The 16,616-nt window shown below is 54.2% G+C and overlaps 1 protein-coding gene across 2 annotated transcripts in view; it reads right to left on the minus strand.

Annotated features, from left to right (window-relative positions):
- The window catches only part of LOC134516730 (cytochrome P450 26B1), a 30,529-nt gene extending 14,246 nt beyond the window's left edge, over positions 1–16,283 (minus strand). Inside the window, exons 1-4 of one of the 2 annotated variants that reach the window (XM_063337244.1) lie at positions 16,148–16,283; positions 14,924–15,050; positions 8,479–9,793; positions 6,086–6,310 (exon numbers count right to left, since the gene is read on the minus strand). In XM_063337244.1, the coding sequence (XP_063193314.1) occupies positions 6,086–6,310; positions 8,479–8,682 (429 nt within the window). In that variant the 5' untranslated portion in view covers positions 8,683–9,793; positions 14,924–15,050; positions 16,148–16,283. Of the gene's footprint in view, positions 1–6,085; positions 6,311–8,478; positions 9,794–14,923; positions 15,115–16,147 lie in introns of those variants that run through there. The other variant, XM_063337245.1, reaches the window with a different exon arrangement.
- Positions 16,284–16,616: the final 333 nt, after the last annotated feature.

Here is a 16,616-nt window from a genome sequence, read left to right on the forward strand (position 1 = left end):
GACAAATTCTTCCCCAAGACCGCGAGCGGGAGCCCTCCTCCATCAATGAAAGCCTTTTCTCCGGCTTCAGTGGCTTTTGCCCATGGGTTAAATAAAGCTCACGGGGCAATAGCCCGACACGGACATGCTGAGAAGGGGCTGGAGCCGGGCCAGCCGATGGCAGCTGGAATCCAGCCCGCTCAAGCTGATTGATATGATTTGGGGGGGGCTCGGATGGTTTCTTTTCCACCGTGGGATTTACAAGTCACACAGAGGAGGGCAGCGAGGCTGGGTGGAAATGAAAAAAAAAAAAAAAACCACACAAAAAAACCAACTAAAAAACGCTCTTAAAAACTTGGGTCAGGGATTTTTGCAGTATGAAAGGTACATTCCCGCCGCCTCCCATCCCTCCTTCCTCCTCCCGCCCTTCTCCCCCATCTCCCTCCTCCCCTCCCTCCCTCCCCCCCAGTCCAGCCCACAGCAGCTGGTTTATATTTGGCTGTAAATTTATGGCCCCTTTTGTGTTCTTAATCCTCTTGCAAACTATATTAAAGCCTCAGACCTTTCTACTTGGTGCTAATAAGCTCAACACTTGTATGCCTCCAAGGCAGAACATTAATTGTGGTGTGTTAATGAATGATGTAGTTTTGGACAGTGAGACAAAACAGGCCGTTTCGCTGCACCACTGTCTGCTTCCTCCTCGAGTCTCCGGGTCTAGGATGTCTACCCAGCCCACGGACTGCTTTTATTTTATTCTTTCTTTTCCTTTTTTAAGCCAGCTGTGCCTATTTTGGGATTACTATGCTGGAACAGAGCATGGGCCCGGCAAGTCCAGTGCTCTCCTGCCAAGGCTGGATGCTTCCGAGGAAAGTCTGAGTCCCACCTTCCCCGTGCACCGTAGCACACCCACGCTGGCAGCACGTATCCTGCATGGGGAAACTCCTTCCTGGCCTCGGGCACTGCTCAGTCTTGACCTAAAACCTAAGGGCCGTGCATCCTGGCCATTTCCAGTTCCCATTTCCTTCTCCACCGAGATGCTGGGGTCCCTCACAGGCAGAGGCACAGGATTGCCTCCCTCTCTGTTTGCTGAACTTCAACTTTCCAATGGCCTTACATCCCATAAAACCAGAGCCCACACTATCACCATGCCTAAGAGCAGATTTGATTTGCCTTCATTACAGCTCGTATTGACCCAGGGATCGGCACTTTCAAAAGAAACACGTGGTAAATCTGGAGCGACTGCACTGATTTCACTGTGGTTTCACAGGTATAAATGGGAGCTCACAGGTAAAAATGGGTGTCTACAAGGACAGATCTAGGGTAAGATATGAAAAGGACTGAGTGAACAGCCAGGCTGGGACAGGGTACGGCACCGGTGGCGTGGCTTTGACACCAAAACAAGTACAGGATGGGGAGAGCACCAGAGACAGAAGTGTGGAGCAAGGAGCACCCTCAGCCAGGCACCGTCCCACCACCCCATCCCCATGAGTTACTGTAGGAGAGCACAAGCTCCCCTCCATTGCGATGTCACGTCTGACCCCAAGGGACAACATGTGATGGAAAGAGGCAGAGATCTGCCAGCAAAAAGCCAGAGCAAAGACATGTCCATGCTCAGCCAGACACAAGAGCAATGTGGCTGTTCATCCCAGTAACCTGCAAGGTGATTTTGAAACAAAAATGCCACCACAGAGAAGCAAGTCACCTTCACTGCAGCATGGGTGGCCCAGGTTCTCTGACATCCACATAAACTCCGTGACCCAACAGCAGTAACAGCCTCTCAGTAGATATTTATCTCAGGAGGGAGGTTGAGGAGTTTTGGGTTGCTTTTGTTTACTACTTGTAAACTGTTCTTATCAACCAGCTTCATCTCAGGCCAAGGACAGAGCCAACGCTGATGACATCTACAATAAAGCGATACCCCTGACGCAGGCAAGCCCTGCTCCCAGCCCCATTCTCACCTTCCGTCCCACCCCACAAGCTGTCACGTCCCTGGGCAAAGTTGACTTTATACCCAGAGACCCCCTTCCTAATAATTGGAGAGTTCATTTCCCAAAAGGGGGAAGTTTTCTCCACTTTATATTAACTTTGACAGCTTCCTGCAGGGGAGCTTTAATAAATACGGGATGAGAAAGCAGAGAGCTGACATAGCTACCAGCTTGTTAATACAGCTTTGTTCCTCCTGAGCACCTTTCACACGTGCATCTCAGAGTCCTTTATCAATATCTAGGGGATTAAAGTCTCTGGGATGGAGAAGAGGATATTCATCTGCTTTATGGAAGGGGATATTGAATGTGTACAAGATCCTGAAAAGGAGCTGAGATAAGGACATACCAAACCTGAGATAAGAGCTCCAGAGCCTGAGTTGTCTGATCCAGCTCTGATCCCATCACTGCCATGGGCCAAGTGTCCTACAGCAGATTCAGTAGTGACAGCTGTGGTTTGCTCATCTTGAAGTTACATTGAAGAGCTAAATCTCTTTGGAAGGCTCTGCAATATGCATCCAGCAAAACAGCCAATTTCAATGGCAAGCTACCAGAAACATCATGCAAGAACATGTTGGGGTTAAAGCTCTTTGCTAGAGCTTGTCTTCACGTCTCAGTGGCAATCTGCCCCATCAAGAGGAGACCACGGCTCAATTGCCAGGGAATGATGAAAGAGTATCTGCCATTGCTGCTGCTGCAAATAAATGCAACTCCACTGGCTTTTAGAAAGATGATGCGGGCTTATCGCAGGTGGTGACCACGTAAGGGTTGGTGGAACAAGAGCTAGAGATGACCCCCAATGGTTGGAGTCACAGCAGAGGGTGACTCCCACAGCATGGGGTTTCACCCTCCACCTTTCGTCGTGTTGACTAGCACCCTACACCACAAGCAGCCTCACGAGAAATTATACCTCATGTACAATTTCTGGCAAGACCAGAGAATGAGAAGCCACTTCAGAGCAAGTGAAGGCTCAAGCTCAGAGCTGAGGCAGAAGACAGAATTTGAGAGGTGGATGGAGCTACTGCTCCAGAAAGCCCCACAATGCTTTAAACTGAATTATCAACAACTTAAAAGGTTTCCCAGGAAATTCTACTGCTTTTTTTCCATGGAGCTTTCAGACTGCTCTGATTCTTTTAATATTTCTATTAATACTAGCATCCTTACTATGAAAGTTGGTGAAGTCTGTGAAAAACACAGTCTTCTGCCAACAGATTATTTGTTCAGTTCCCCAGAGGGTCAAGAGAAAGGTATGGACTAGGTACCCGAGAGAGGTACCTGAGAGAAAAACTTCTACTGAGAAGGAACAAGTTTAAATGCTTCCACAACAAGCTTTAAGTGCTTCCACCTCAGACCTCTCACAGTCTCAGCAGCAGGGTGGGGAGAGTTCAAAGTCAACGCCATTTAACAGCAACAAAAGCTCAGGGCTAATGAACTCAAAAGACGCCGGCAATTTCTGACGGTAGAAGGCACCTGGCCTGGTAATAGCTTTAATCTGGTCATCGCAATCTCGCCAAGAACAAAATGATCTATTTTCTTCCTCTTAGAAGCAGTTTCACCCTATCTCCACGTGCGCAACTCACTCAGTCCAGGGCGAGGGATGGTTTGCGTAGGGGAGAAGGCAATTCAGGAGGCAGCCGGGCTCGGGGAGCACCCAAGGGTGCGTGACACATGAGATGCTCAGCCCCGCAGGAACAGTAACTGAGAGGAGACCAAGCGAAGGAGTCAGAATAACCTCCCGCTTTCAAAGGGAAGGGAAACAGCTGCGGCTGGCGTACCTAACCCGTGCTGCTGAAAGAGAAAGCTTTAAAAACAATTAGCTACTGTAGCATCCCCAGTCCCGATGATACGGGGAAAGCGTTTGCTTTCAGGAATGACAGAGCTCACAGCAGAGGCAAAGTGTGTGAGCAGGAGCAGACATGGCTGTCAAGGGTCATCCCAGGACAGTGTTTTGCCAAAGTACCTGTTCTCAGGAGGCTTTAGCCATCCCTTAAGCAAGAATTAGGATCCTTGCCAGCTTGGGATCACACCTGATGCCAAAATCAGGAACGCAAAAGGGATTTGAGGGGGACAATAGAGATCCAGACCAGACTTCGGGCTCAGAAAAATCGGAAAGCATTGGGATTCACAGTTTAGGGTGGGACACATTTTTCCCACTAGGTAAAAACACAAAAGTGAGAAAAGCAGGTATAAGTACCGAGGGAGAGAGGCTCTCCCCTTTCTGTGCTGCTGGTATTGCTCCTTGCTGGTGCTGGCACTCCCCATCCGAGCTGTGGTACAAATTATAAGTCCATCAGGATACCACAGAGGTCAGGCCTCCCTTTTCCATGACCCCATTCCCATAACCCACGCTCTCCTCGCCTCCCCCAGCATCTGTTCCTGAGGTCTGAATTCCGCGGTTTCATTAAGGCGATTGCAACCAAAGGCCTTCAGCTACCCACTTTTCAGTAGCAAAAAATTATCTTGCTGTGCAGAAGATAAAAGAAGCAGCAAAGGAGCGTAGAAGACCTTCAAATCACCAGCTGCCACTGGTAAAACCTCCCTTAATAGGAAATAAATAGGAGCCAAAGCTGCTGCCTTGCTCCTGCTGCCAGAGGAAACAGCATTGCTCCCCGTTTCCTTGCACCTCTCCTGCCGCAAATTATGTTCCATGATGGAAGGAGCCCCGTGAACTATCGCCCTTTCTCTTTGACAGCAAGGTTGGAAAAAATATCTCCCTCCTTAAGAAAAAAAAGAAGTAGCCCAAGCAAAGGGGGGTGTAATTGCAGACATCGAGTTTTCCCAGGTCCCGGGTAGGGATTGACACCACGTTTCTTGTGGTAGCACTTGAGGCTCGGCTGCCAGCACATTAAAAAATGTGACTAATGGGTGTCATGGGGTGTTTGTTTTCTCATCTTCTCCCCCAGGAGAAAAGAGTGAGGGATTGGGTTTGATAGGAATTTTATAGAAATATATATGCCAAAATAGGAAATCCTGCTGGAGCAGAGAGAGGAGAGCAGACCTTGCCTCAGGCAGGGACTGGGACAGACTCTTGGCGCTGGCTACCACACTCCCCTTGCAGGGAACGATGTCTGGGCACCGCAGAGAGGGGGGCAGACACATTACCTTCACCTCAAATCCACTGCCTGCCCTGACCCAGCTGGGAAAGAGCCTGTCCCGGGGAGGACGGGATGCGAAAGCCATCACCCATGCCGCCATGCCAGCCTGCGCAGGCTTGTCACCTTTGCCACCGCCTTTGCTGATGGGGAGACATGAGGGTGATCCCCTACATCTGCTTGGGCTCAACACCCCCTGAAACCGGGGTGCCCTACGCTACCTGCCTGCCCTCGGGTCTGTAAGGAGGGTCTCACCCCAGGACCCCCGAGGGGGTGAGGTGAGGCAAGGCCCCGCAGGGTCTCAGCACCCACCCCGCCCCCCCCCCCGCCCCCCAGCTCAGTTTTCCCCCCGCACTTCACCCCAGGACCCTCATCAGTGCCCCAATTTCCCTGAAATCCAATGGAACACCCAGCGCCATGAGACACACACCCCCCCCGCCACCCAACAAACACAAACCCCGCGGGGTCTGCCCACGACACCTCTCGGCGGAGCCTGGAAATGGGAGGGGGCCCCCCGATTCGTTGCCCCCCACACTCGTTGCCCCCCCTCCGCCCCACGCCGCGCGGTGCCCGCCGGTTGCATCGCCCTTTTAAGAGCCTCTGGGACCGCGCTCGGCGCTCGGCTCACGGCAGCGCCCGCCACGCGTGACACCGGTTGCGGGGGGCTGGTGGGGCGCTGATGGCGGGGGGGGGCGGGGAGAGGGGCAGCACCTCCGTCCTCAGCAGCGACCTGCGGGGCAGCCCCGCGTGTGACACTCTCCCCCCGCTCACCCTCTCTCCTCCCCATCGCCCTTTTAAATTCCTCAAAGGCATCGAGCGGGGACACGGCGTGGAGGAGGAGGGGGGGGGGACACGGAGGGGGCACGCGGGACCTCCCACGCACGAGGGCTCCGCGGGGAGAGGGATGGGGGGAAAAGGAGAGGAGGGCGAGAGGGGAAGGAGGGAGGGAGGGAAGGAAGGGGGTTCCCCCGCCCCACGCACCCCCCCACCACCATGCACCCCCCCCCTCCCCGTCTCGCGTGGGTACCTCACCTTCCTCTTGTGGCGGTGGATGTCGCCGATGGAGTTGGCCACGGTGTTGGGCCCCAGCAGCATGCGGGTGCTGCGCGGCCACTCGGTGCTCACCAGGTGGTGCTCCCCCATCAAGATCTTCCGCACGTTCTCCGCCCCCGTCACCCGCACCAGCGGCCGCCCCAGCAAGTGCGTCTTGAACACGTTCCCGTACTTCTCCCGCCGCGAAGACTGGAAGCAGGAGCCCTGCGGGAAGGGGGGGGAGGTGGGGGACAAAACACGAGTGGGGGGGGGGGGGGGGGCTGTGTTACCGCACGGCCTCTACGCGCCCGCGCAGCTTGCACCCCACGGCGCAGCGGGGAGACGCTTTGGGGGGCGGGAGACGGGGGGGGGCGGAGGAGGGGTGTCCTCGCGCCTGCAGGTTTGGGGGTGAACCCGGCCGGGGTAGGGGGCAGAAATGGGGGAGAGTGGGGTAACCCCGACATCCCACTCCCGCACAACCCGGCTCCCACCGACGGGGCGCCCGGCGCTGCCGGCGGCGTGCCCGCTCCTCCCGCCGCCCCGGCGGGGGTCGGTGCCCTCCACCCCCTTTCCCTCTCCTCCTTTTAACTTCTACCGTTACCTCCTCTGGCACTTTTTAACCTTTTTTTTTTCCCTTTCTCTTTTTTTTTTTTTTTTCGCTCAGGCTGAATTTACTCGAAAGGCTGCAATTTGCCTAAGTAAATCTCCAGATTTGAGAGGGTTTAATAACTTTCCCACATGCTCCGGGGGCTTTTGTCAGCGAGGAGGCGGATGGAGCCGCCGGGAGGGGGGAAGGCGGGGGGATGTCCCCCCAAAAACCCCATCCCGAGCGGGGAGAATAGCTGCGAGCGCCGCAGCCCCGCGCCCCGGCGCTGAGTTGTGAGTGCGTGTGTTTATTTTGAAACAAAAGCGCGGTTGTGAATTTCAGATGTTCAGGTGACCCTGTTTCTTGATCTGCGTAAATATAATTAAAGTCCTTTTTGTGGCATTAATAAAGAGTTATTTGTACACCATTTCCAGGGCAGCACAAAGAGGACCTTTATGTGGGAGAAGTTTCGAATGGAGTCCAATTTATACAAAATTTTGTATTTTTAGCCCTGGACTCTGTTTGGACGGAGCCTGTGGAAAAGCGAGAACCCTTTTCTGGTCCCCCTGTAAAAATCTGATAAATTTCTTTAAAAAATAAAGCCCTATTGAGAGCGTGCGGTTAACCCCTTCGGCGCCGCTGGCGGGGAGGGGGCCGGCCGGGGAGCGGGGCTGCCGCGCCGGGCTCCCACGTCGGGGCTTCCCCGGCGGCGGGGGCGGGGGGGGAAACCGGGGGACGCCGCAGCCCTCGCAGCCGGGACCGGGCTGCCCTGCCCCGCCGCGGGCTCTGCCGTCCCCTCGGCGCTCCCGTCAATGAAACGCGACCTTCGCTGGCGGGAGCATCCTCGCCAGGCTTCCATTTGCTTATTATTATTTCTATTTTGCCCCGCGAGGAGGGAGCGGGAAACCCTCGGGCTAATTTTCCTCGGGGGTTCCCTCCTGGGATGCTGCGAACCGCGGGGTGCCCCCAGCCCGGCCCGCGGCTCCCCCCGCAGCGGGGCACTCCTCGGCCGCCTCCTGCCTCCTCTCCACCTCCCTTTTCTTTTTTTTTTTTTCTTCTCCCCCCCCCCTCTTTTTTTGGCAGTCACCCTCTCGCAACGCGGTCCGAGGGGATCCCGCTCCGCCCGCCGCTGTTCAACATTTAGCAAGGTTAATCCCGGGTTAATCTACCGATTACCTCCGCGGGCTTCCCCCAAGACCGGACCCGAGCCGGGCGGGTTGCGAACCCGGCGGGAGCAGCCCCGGGGACGGGGATGGGACGGCTCGGGGAGCGGGGGGAGCCCATTGCAGGGGCGTGGGGTGGCGAGCGGGGGGATGCGACCCGGGGAGCCCCGCGCCGTGCCCGGCGACATCCACCCTCGCTCCGGGGCTAACTCGCACCCCCGGGCTACCTCTCACCCCCGGCTTTATTATCCTTAATTTTTTTTTTTGCAAGTATTTAGGCGCGGGGGGGGGGCGGGAGGGGGAGAAGATTTTGGCAGCGCAGGGGAGACCCCGAGCCTCCTTTCCGGCCCCGAACAGCCCCCGCCGGGGGGAACCCCGCACCGCCCGGCCGGGGAGCGCAGCGCGGCGGCCGCCCCGGGGCGAGACCGGCCGGGCCCGGCTCCCTCCGTTCCGCCCCCCCCGCGCCAGCCGCCACCAGCCCCCGGCCCCAGCTACCTCCCCAGCTCGCCGGGAACCCGCATGATGCAATCGAAAGGAAAAGAAAAAAAAAAAAAAAAAAAAGAAGAAAAAAAAAGCCCTAAAAAAAAAAAAAAGCCGGTCCCAGCCCACCTTCCAGGGAGGGAAGGGAAGGGAATCCTCCTTACCTGCAGGAGCCAGTGGAAGGTTTCTCCGATTAAAGGGAATCCCATAGAGCCTTTAGGGATTGGTAGCTTGCAGGTTTTGTCGCGGGTGGCAGCCCAGCGGAGCTGCCACAGCTGTTGGGACACGGCCAGCAGCAAAGTCAGTGACACCAAGCACGCCGCGAGGGTAGCCAGTGCCGAGACGAGATCAAAACTTGCAAAAAGCATATTTGGAAGAAGGAGGAGGAGGAGGGTGGGGAGAGAAACAGCCCCTTGACAGGCACCACACTCGCACCCACACACACGCACGCACGAAAAGAGGGCGATTGCGGAGCGCACGCTAAACCCTGCCTGGGGGGTCCTGGGGCGGGGGGGGCCGGGCTCGCCCCCCTCTCCGCTGGCAGGTTAGAAAAACAACAGGAAAAAAAAGGGGGGAGCGGGAGGGGGAGGAAAAAAAGAGGGGGGGGAAAAGGGCAAAAAGCAGTTTCTCCTCTGTCCCTCTCTGAAAACTTTGTTCTTGTTTGGAATAAACTTGACAGAGTGACACAGGGGGGAAAAAAAAAAAAGCAACCCACACAACACAAAAAGAGAGGGGTAAAAAGAAAAGTTTTAAAAATAACCCCCAAAAACAAGAGAGACCCCAAAAGAAGGGGTTGGGGGAGTAGTCAAAAACTCGAGAAAAAAAAATGAAAAAGAAAAACCCTGGAGTGAAAAAAAAAGACCCCAAAAAGTCCAAATGCAGATGCTCTGGCTTTCGCTCGCTTTCAAGGCAAAGTCACACACACCAGAGGGGAAAAAAAAGTAAAAAAAAAAAGAAAGGGAAAAAAAGGAGCGAGATTTTAAAAAATGTTAAAAAATCATAAAATAATTCAGCCACGACCTGGAGAGATGGAAGAATTAAATAGCTATATATATGTATCTACACACACGGAGCGAGACGGATCGGTTTATATCTCTATCTATCTATATAAATATATCTCTATAAATATATCTATATATCTATATGCCGGTTATTTGTTAGCCCCAGACTTTTCACCAGACTTCAGTAAAAAGGGCTGCTCGCCCCTCTCAATCTTAAATAGGAGTAAAAAAGAAAGTCAAATGTGTGTTTATATAGAGGCGGGGAAGCCGGGGCTGGGCTGGCCGCCAGCACGGCTGCTCCCCCCCGCACACCCACCCTCACTTCAGAGGGCTCCGGGGGAGGCGGGACGAGCCGGGCGGACGCGGCGCTGGAGCGTGCGAGCCCTGGCCCGCCGCCCGCCGCACGGTCACGCCGCGCTCCTCGGCCTCATCCTCCTCCTCCTCCTCCTTCTCCTCCTTCGCCGTCCGTACCTTCGGCCTGCGGAGAGACAAGCGCGGCTCAGCCCCGGCTCCTCCGAAAGGATTCCCCCTCCCCAAATTATCTCCCCCCCGCCCCCCCCCCAATATTTAACCCTTAATCATGCCCTCCTTGCAATGATTCCCCCCCAACATTTTCGCCTCGCAGTGACTCCCGCCACCCCGTAATGTTCAGTCGTGTGATGAACCCCCCCAATATTTAATCCTTGATTATTTCACCCTTGCAATGATCCCCACGCTATATTTAACCCTTAATGATTTTCCCTTACAATAATCCCCCCAATATTTAACCCCTAATGATTCCCCCTTGCAATGACTCCCTCCCAAGATCTACCCCCCCAATGATTTCCCCCTTACAATGACACCCCCCCAATGTTTAACCCTTTAACGATTCCCCCTTGCGATAATTCTTCCCTGAAATAATTACCCTCAGTGATTTCCCCCCTTGCAATGATTCCCTTCACACACAAGATTTATCCCTCGATGATTTTCCCCTTTCAGTAATTTACCCCCCAGAATAATTTGCCCCGGTCAATGATTTACACCCGTGCCCTACACTAATTTGCCCCAGGCAATGATTCTCTCCCTCCCCAATAATTTACCCCCTCTATTGATTTGCCCCTCTTTCATTACTTGCTTCTTGCCATGATTTACCCTCCCCATAAAGATTCAGACCCCTCCATTTCCCCAATTGCAACTCCTTGCTCCCCTGCCCTTCCCTGCTTGTAATGATTTATCCACTGCAATGATTTGCCCCTTCAGTGATTTACCCCCACAAGGATTTACCCCCTGCAATGATTTGGCCTCTCCCCCCCTCCCCCCCCAATTATTTGCCTTCTTTCATTGATTTGCCCCCTCCAATTATTTGCTCCCAGTGATTTGCCCCTTGCAATGATTTACTCTCTGCACCCCCCTCTCCCCCATTATTTGTTTCGGGTTTGTTATATTCCACACACACCAACATTTTATTTTATTTTATTTTTTTTGGGGGGGGGGCGATTTTCCTGACCCCCCCTCCCCGGTGCTTTCCAGAACAGGGGTATCAGGGCTGGGGGATCCCCGCTTTATCCGAGGTGTGTTTCCAACCCAGACGCTGCCTTGCACAGACGGCTGCAATACCGCTTCCCTCCCCCCCACCCCCCCCAGCCCCCTCAGCCCAGCCACAGCAGCGATGGAGGCAAAGGCAGGTATCCGGGCTGCCTGGTTACAGACAGTTTTGCAAAGCATTTGCTTCAGATTACAGGAAAAACAAAAGTTCATTGAGTTCCCCCCTTCTCCTTCGCAACCCCCCCCACCATTCTCCCCCCTCGGCCGGCGTCCCCCTTTAGCCTCCCCAGCTGGTTTGAGTCTGGTGCCCGGTGGGACTGCGGAGCGCCGAGAGGAGCTGCCCCCCCCACCTCCCCCCGCCGCTGCGTCTCCCGAGGATTCGGGGGGCGTCCCCTCCTTCCTTTGGGGTGACCCCGGGGGGAGCTAGGCCTGGAGCCGCTTTCCTGCGTCTCCCCCTCCGTCCCGGTGCGGGGATGGACCTGGGGTGCGGGGATCCCCCCGGAGCATCGCGGAGCGGGTGCAACGATCCCCTCCCCCCGCATCCTTGGGTACGCCCAGGGCAGGGATCCCTGCCACCCCGGATCCCCCACCCCCGTGCATCCCCATGGACTCCTTGCTGACCCCCACTCCCGGTGTATCCCGGTGCGGAGACCCACACGCGCACCCATTGCATCCCCGTGTTTCCCGGCGATGGGAGTTTCCACCATCACCAGCCCACCGGTGCGTGCCGGTGGACGGAGACCTCCCCCCCCACCCCCGCCCCGACTCCCACCCCCCCCGCGCATCGCCAGAGCCCCCCCGTGCCTCCCGGTGCGCCCCGCCGCAGGGACACCCCCCCGTGCGCCCCGCCGCAGGCAGCTCCCCACGGTGCGGAGAGGGTCCCTCCCTCCCGGCGCATCCCGGTGCAGGAGTCCCCCCCTCCCCCGCTGCGGAGCGATAGCCGCCCCCCCCTCGCCGCCGCCGCCGCGCTCACTCTTTGCCCTGCCGCCCCACCCGGTGGCGGCCGGCGGCACTGCAGGCGGCGGCCCGGCCCGCAGGTGCCCGCCGGGACCGCCCCGCACCGCCGAGGCTCCCTCCTCCCTGCAGGGTGCCCCTCCGGCTCGGCCCGCCGCGCCTTCCCCAAAGCGTCTTCCCCAAACACCTCCCCAGCGCATCTTCCCCGAAGCACCTTCCCAAAGCGTCTTCCTAACACACTTTCCTCAAAGTGCCTCCCTAAAGCGCCTCCCCAAAGTGCCTCACGCCGTCCCGAAGCGCTTCCCCAAAATGCCTTCCCTAAATACCTTCCCAAAACACCTTCCTCAGATTCCTCCTGCCGTGCTCCCCAGTGATCCCTGCCTGCCTGCTACCCTGCTAGCCTCCACTGCCGCCCCTGGATCCCGCCAGCCAGCCTAGCTGAACGACCCCTGCCTGCCCAGCCAGCCCACACGCCTCATCAGGCTCAGACACCCCCCGCCAAGCAGGGAAAATGGGCGAAGGGGGGCTCAGCTCTCCCCTTGTCCCCCCAGATCAGTGAGGAGGGGGACGCCGTGCATCTCCTGGGACAGTAACAGCCGGCGCTACACCGGGCTCAGCATCAGACCTGGGCTGGGCTGGGGGCTGAGAGTCACTAAGAGGTTTAAGAGAAGCACATCCATCGCCAACAGCGTGGCTTCGGCCCCTGATGGCAGCACCTGCCACAGACAACACTCCAAGACCCCTCAAGGTCCAGGAGCATGACCACAGAAATGCCCAGCAAAGAGGGAGGCCTTGTCTGCCTTACCCTCCTCCTCCCTTTCCCAAGGGAAACACCACCCCCAACATGCTCTCGGCGCCCCCAAAGCAGCGACGTGTATGAGCAGAGCTCGTGTCCCGAAATGTCTCCCACTGCTTTGTAAATGTGTGCAAATGCCCCTTTGAGGGGCTGGGAGAGGGACAGAAATAAGCCACCAGCACGTATTTTCCATAAGAATCTGTTTCTTTTCCCACTGCTGGAAAATTCAGAGGTAAATGGGAAAAGCCTACAAAATACTTGGGTTTTTTAGGAGTTTCTCTTTTTTTGCAGAATTCCCCCCCTCTAGAGATAAAGCCGTGAGAGTTCAGAGGGGAAAATGGCTTTTCCAAGGTCAATGGCAGAGCTGAAACCAGGTCACCAGGGTGCAGCCACGGCTCTGCCCAGGTGCTCCCAGCTTTGCCCCAACTTTTACCGTAATCTGGGTAATTTTATCATTGTCTGCAAATAAAGCCAAAAGCCCATGAAATTGCAAACGGGGTGGAGAAGTTAATGGAGGAGCAATTATTCATGAGGTGGAGAGGGGTGATGGCACCATCAGGCAACAGGTTTGGCAAAACCAGCCCCAAGGAACGTTTTGGTGGTGCTAGATGCTGCTCCCACCAGGAATGGGTGAACTGGAGGAACTCACCACTCTGGGATGCGGCCGAGCCTGAAAGCAGCAGTGAGTTTGGGGCTCAACGCTACCGGCTCCCACATCCTGGGGCTCAATCCCGCATCAAATTTCTCCCTTTTCCAAATTTAATGGGTTTTCACTTCCCCAGAGCGGGCAATGCTCTCCCTTCAGCTCCTGAAAAACTCCAGCGCTGTTAAATTCCGGCTGGAGAGAGCAGCGGAGAGTCCCGTAGGTTAAAAGCGATGCTGCATTACTTGGATATCCTCATTATTAGCGAATGTAGGGTTTTTTTGCCTTTCCAGGTCACCCCTGGCTCCTCCATTACGGGAGGGTAAAAAGAGGTGCTTGATTTGCTCCCTGCACACATAACCTCCCTACGTGCATTTTCCTTTCCCTCTTTCACGGCCGCCGCCGTCCCCGGCAGAGCGAGCTGCATCCGTCTCGGCCGCACAGACGGAGTGGATGCCCTGAAATAATCCCGGAGGCACATCTAGGTAACATTTTATTTTAAATTTTTGTTTTTAAAGGGACTAGTTGCTTCTGAAATTGCCTTTTCTTGTTCTCGCTGTTGAATGCTTGCTCGCGTCCCATCCCTGTTTTTTAACACACTGATTCTTTCTCTCCGTATCTCAGCCAGTGCCGGCAAAACCCACCGAAAGGGGAATTGGGAGGAACTGGAAATGCACAAGTGCAATTTTTGATTTTCGCGTCCCATTCAAAGACTGGTTTTAGCACGCACAGTGTGTGATGCTGTTTCTATTTGATTTTTTAAAAAATCACCTTCACCCACATAACTAATTTTTGAGCCAGGACTCCCTGCTAGCGGTCTGCTACGGATGTTGCTACTTTTTTTTTCAGTTTGATGGTGTGTTTTATTTCTTGCGGGCATTAATACTCTGTCTTGGACAACACTTTTATAGCTGTTTTGGTAACTTTTCTGAGAGGGATCGCAATGTATTTTCTAGCCGCTCAACCACCTGTATGGCAAATGACGCGTGGGGGCTGCTGTGCTGCTCCCACGGACACTGCAGGACAGCCAGAATGTATGGGAACTTTACATTTCAGAGAAAACCCATCTCCAGCTCCTTTGTAATTTGACCACTGTCCCTGCCAGGATATTAATGGGGAAAAAACCACCCTCATTTGCAATTTATTTTTTTGCAATCAAGTCTGCAATGTCATTTTTGCCACCAAATCTGCAATGTATTTTTTGCAACCGAATCTCCAATTTGATTTTTTGCTTCTCGATCAGTTTTGGTATTTTTTTCCCCCCAAAGCGTGACGGAGTCCCGGGGGGTCCCAGCAGCCAGTGCCCAGCAGCCAGCGTGTCCTGCTCGGAGTGGAGTTACACCACTTCCCCCACCTGGGAATAGGCCCCCGGTTCTGGTTTAGGGCTTTGTTTTGCTTTGCTTTCTTTTTTTTTTTTTTTTTTTTTTTCAAACCAGGCGCCTTTAAAGCCCTGCAATGAAATTTCGAAGTTGTCATCACTGGTTTTTTCACCCCTCACATGAAAGAAAACAACAACAAACCCCTTGGGCAGAAGCGGTTCCATAAAAACCGAGGCGACCGAAGGAAGGGGAACAGATATTTCATGAGCGATTGGGTGCAGCTCCCCGGCACTGAAACCCCTGCTCAGCAACCAGCTCTCACCAGGGAGGAGGGGGAAATAAAATAAAATCTGTATTATTTTTGCCACTTACCCAACCTTGAAGTCCAAGTTGACTTCAGCCACCCTGAAGCCGTAGGTCCCGCGGACCGCTCCCCACGCCAGGGAAACCCGGAGCATTTTATAGCGTGAAAGCTGGGGTGGTCCCCGCCCACAGGGTGCTGCTTGAAAATGAGTATTCATAAGCATTTAGGGACGATGACAATGTAAAGCTTCCTCTGTGCTCCCCCAAGCCCCGGCTGCCGCCCGCCCGCCCGCATCGTCAGCCAGGCCCCCTCCGTCCCGCTTCTTCCTCTCCTCCATCACCCTGCCGCAAAAACCCTTGGTTCTATTTAAAATGCTCAAACAGGCTCCGAAATATCATCTCCCCCACTTGCACCCTTTGCAGGAGCAGCTCAGGGGGGAGGATTCTTTTTATTTTTCTTTTTTCCTTCTTTTTTTTCCTTCTTTTTTTTTTCCCCTTTTTTTTTTTTTTTTTTTTTTTGAAAAGCCTCGGAAACCAGAATGTTTCTGCAAAGAGTTTATCAAATTACATTTGGGGACAAAGAGCTAAAGTGCATTTTCTTGAAGGCTTGACAATTGGGGAGCCATCAAGGAAATGAAAAGAATGACAGAAAACCAAAGGCTTTTGTCAGATGGAGAAACGCCATCGAGAAAAGCCAGGGTTGGGGGCCTTTATTTTTGTTTTGGTTGGATTTCCTTTCGACTTTCTTTTCCCAGGTGTTAAAGTTGGGGCTGTGGGGAGGGCAGGGAAAGGCAAGGAAAAGCCATTCGGTTTGGGGGGGACTTAAATAGGGGATTTCTTCTCTTGTTTTTTTAGCAAGATGCCAGTGTTTAAAAGAAAAATGAAGCCCCTTTAGAAATGTGAAGCTGCTGAGATAATGACTGCGATCTCTCTAAGACTGGATGGGAACAGGTGATATTTTTTTCTTCCTTTCTTGTTCCCATCTGTCCTTTGTTCAATATGAGACCGAAGAGAGACAGAAACGAGATCATTTTGATATTCCCCTTTTTGTGCATATGCCTTCTCCCAAGGAAAAGAAACGCAGCTTGGTCCCACTCCAGGCGTTATTATAGAGGGTGGTTACAGAGACACACACAAATAAAATAAAAATCCCTCAGTTCACGTTTTACATCTTATAAAGCGAGAAGCAGGGTGTGTGGGTCCGCTCGTAAAGGGCTGTCGGCGCTAAGCTCCGGACGGTCCTTCGGGAAGATGATCCAGGGACCCCCATGCAGCCCCTAGGGATTATCCTACCCGCAGCCTTATTGCCATCCGCACTCAATTTTCTTTCCCCGGGTGCCACTCCGCATTGCAACAGCATTTTCTGGTCGCTCTCAGCCCCTTTCTGCCTCCCCAAAAGCCGTCCTGTCCCTCCATGCCTGCTTCAAAACCAAATGCCAGGGCAATAATCCAGTGGCCAAATGCTTCTTTGCCCCTTTGGAGCATCCCAAATTCCAGGCACGCATCCCCATGGGAGCCCTGCTCAGGGGCATCGGTGGGGGCTGCGCACAGCAAGTTTTGTGCTTCTGTCACTTTTTTTTGCCTCAATTAGGAACATTTTGCGTGTTTTCTCTCCCCCATTTCTGAAAATAGGAAGATTTAAGCTCCTTGCTGGGTCAGATAAGCAGGGATGCAACTGTTTTGCCCAGCAAGCTGGCAATATTTTCTGTACATTCGGAATAATCTCAGGTATCCAGAGTCTTTTCTTTAATGTCTCCTGGTT

Source organism: Chroicocephalus ridibundus, chromosome 5 (genome assembly GCF_963924245.1).
Source record: "Chroicocephalus ridibundus chromosome 5, bChrRid1.1, whole genome shotgun sequence".
Lineage (NCBI taxonomy): Eukaryota > Metazoa > Chordata > Aves > Charadriiformes > Laridae > Chroicocephalus > Chroicocephalus ridibundus.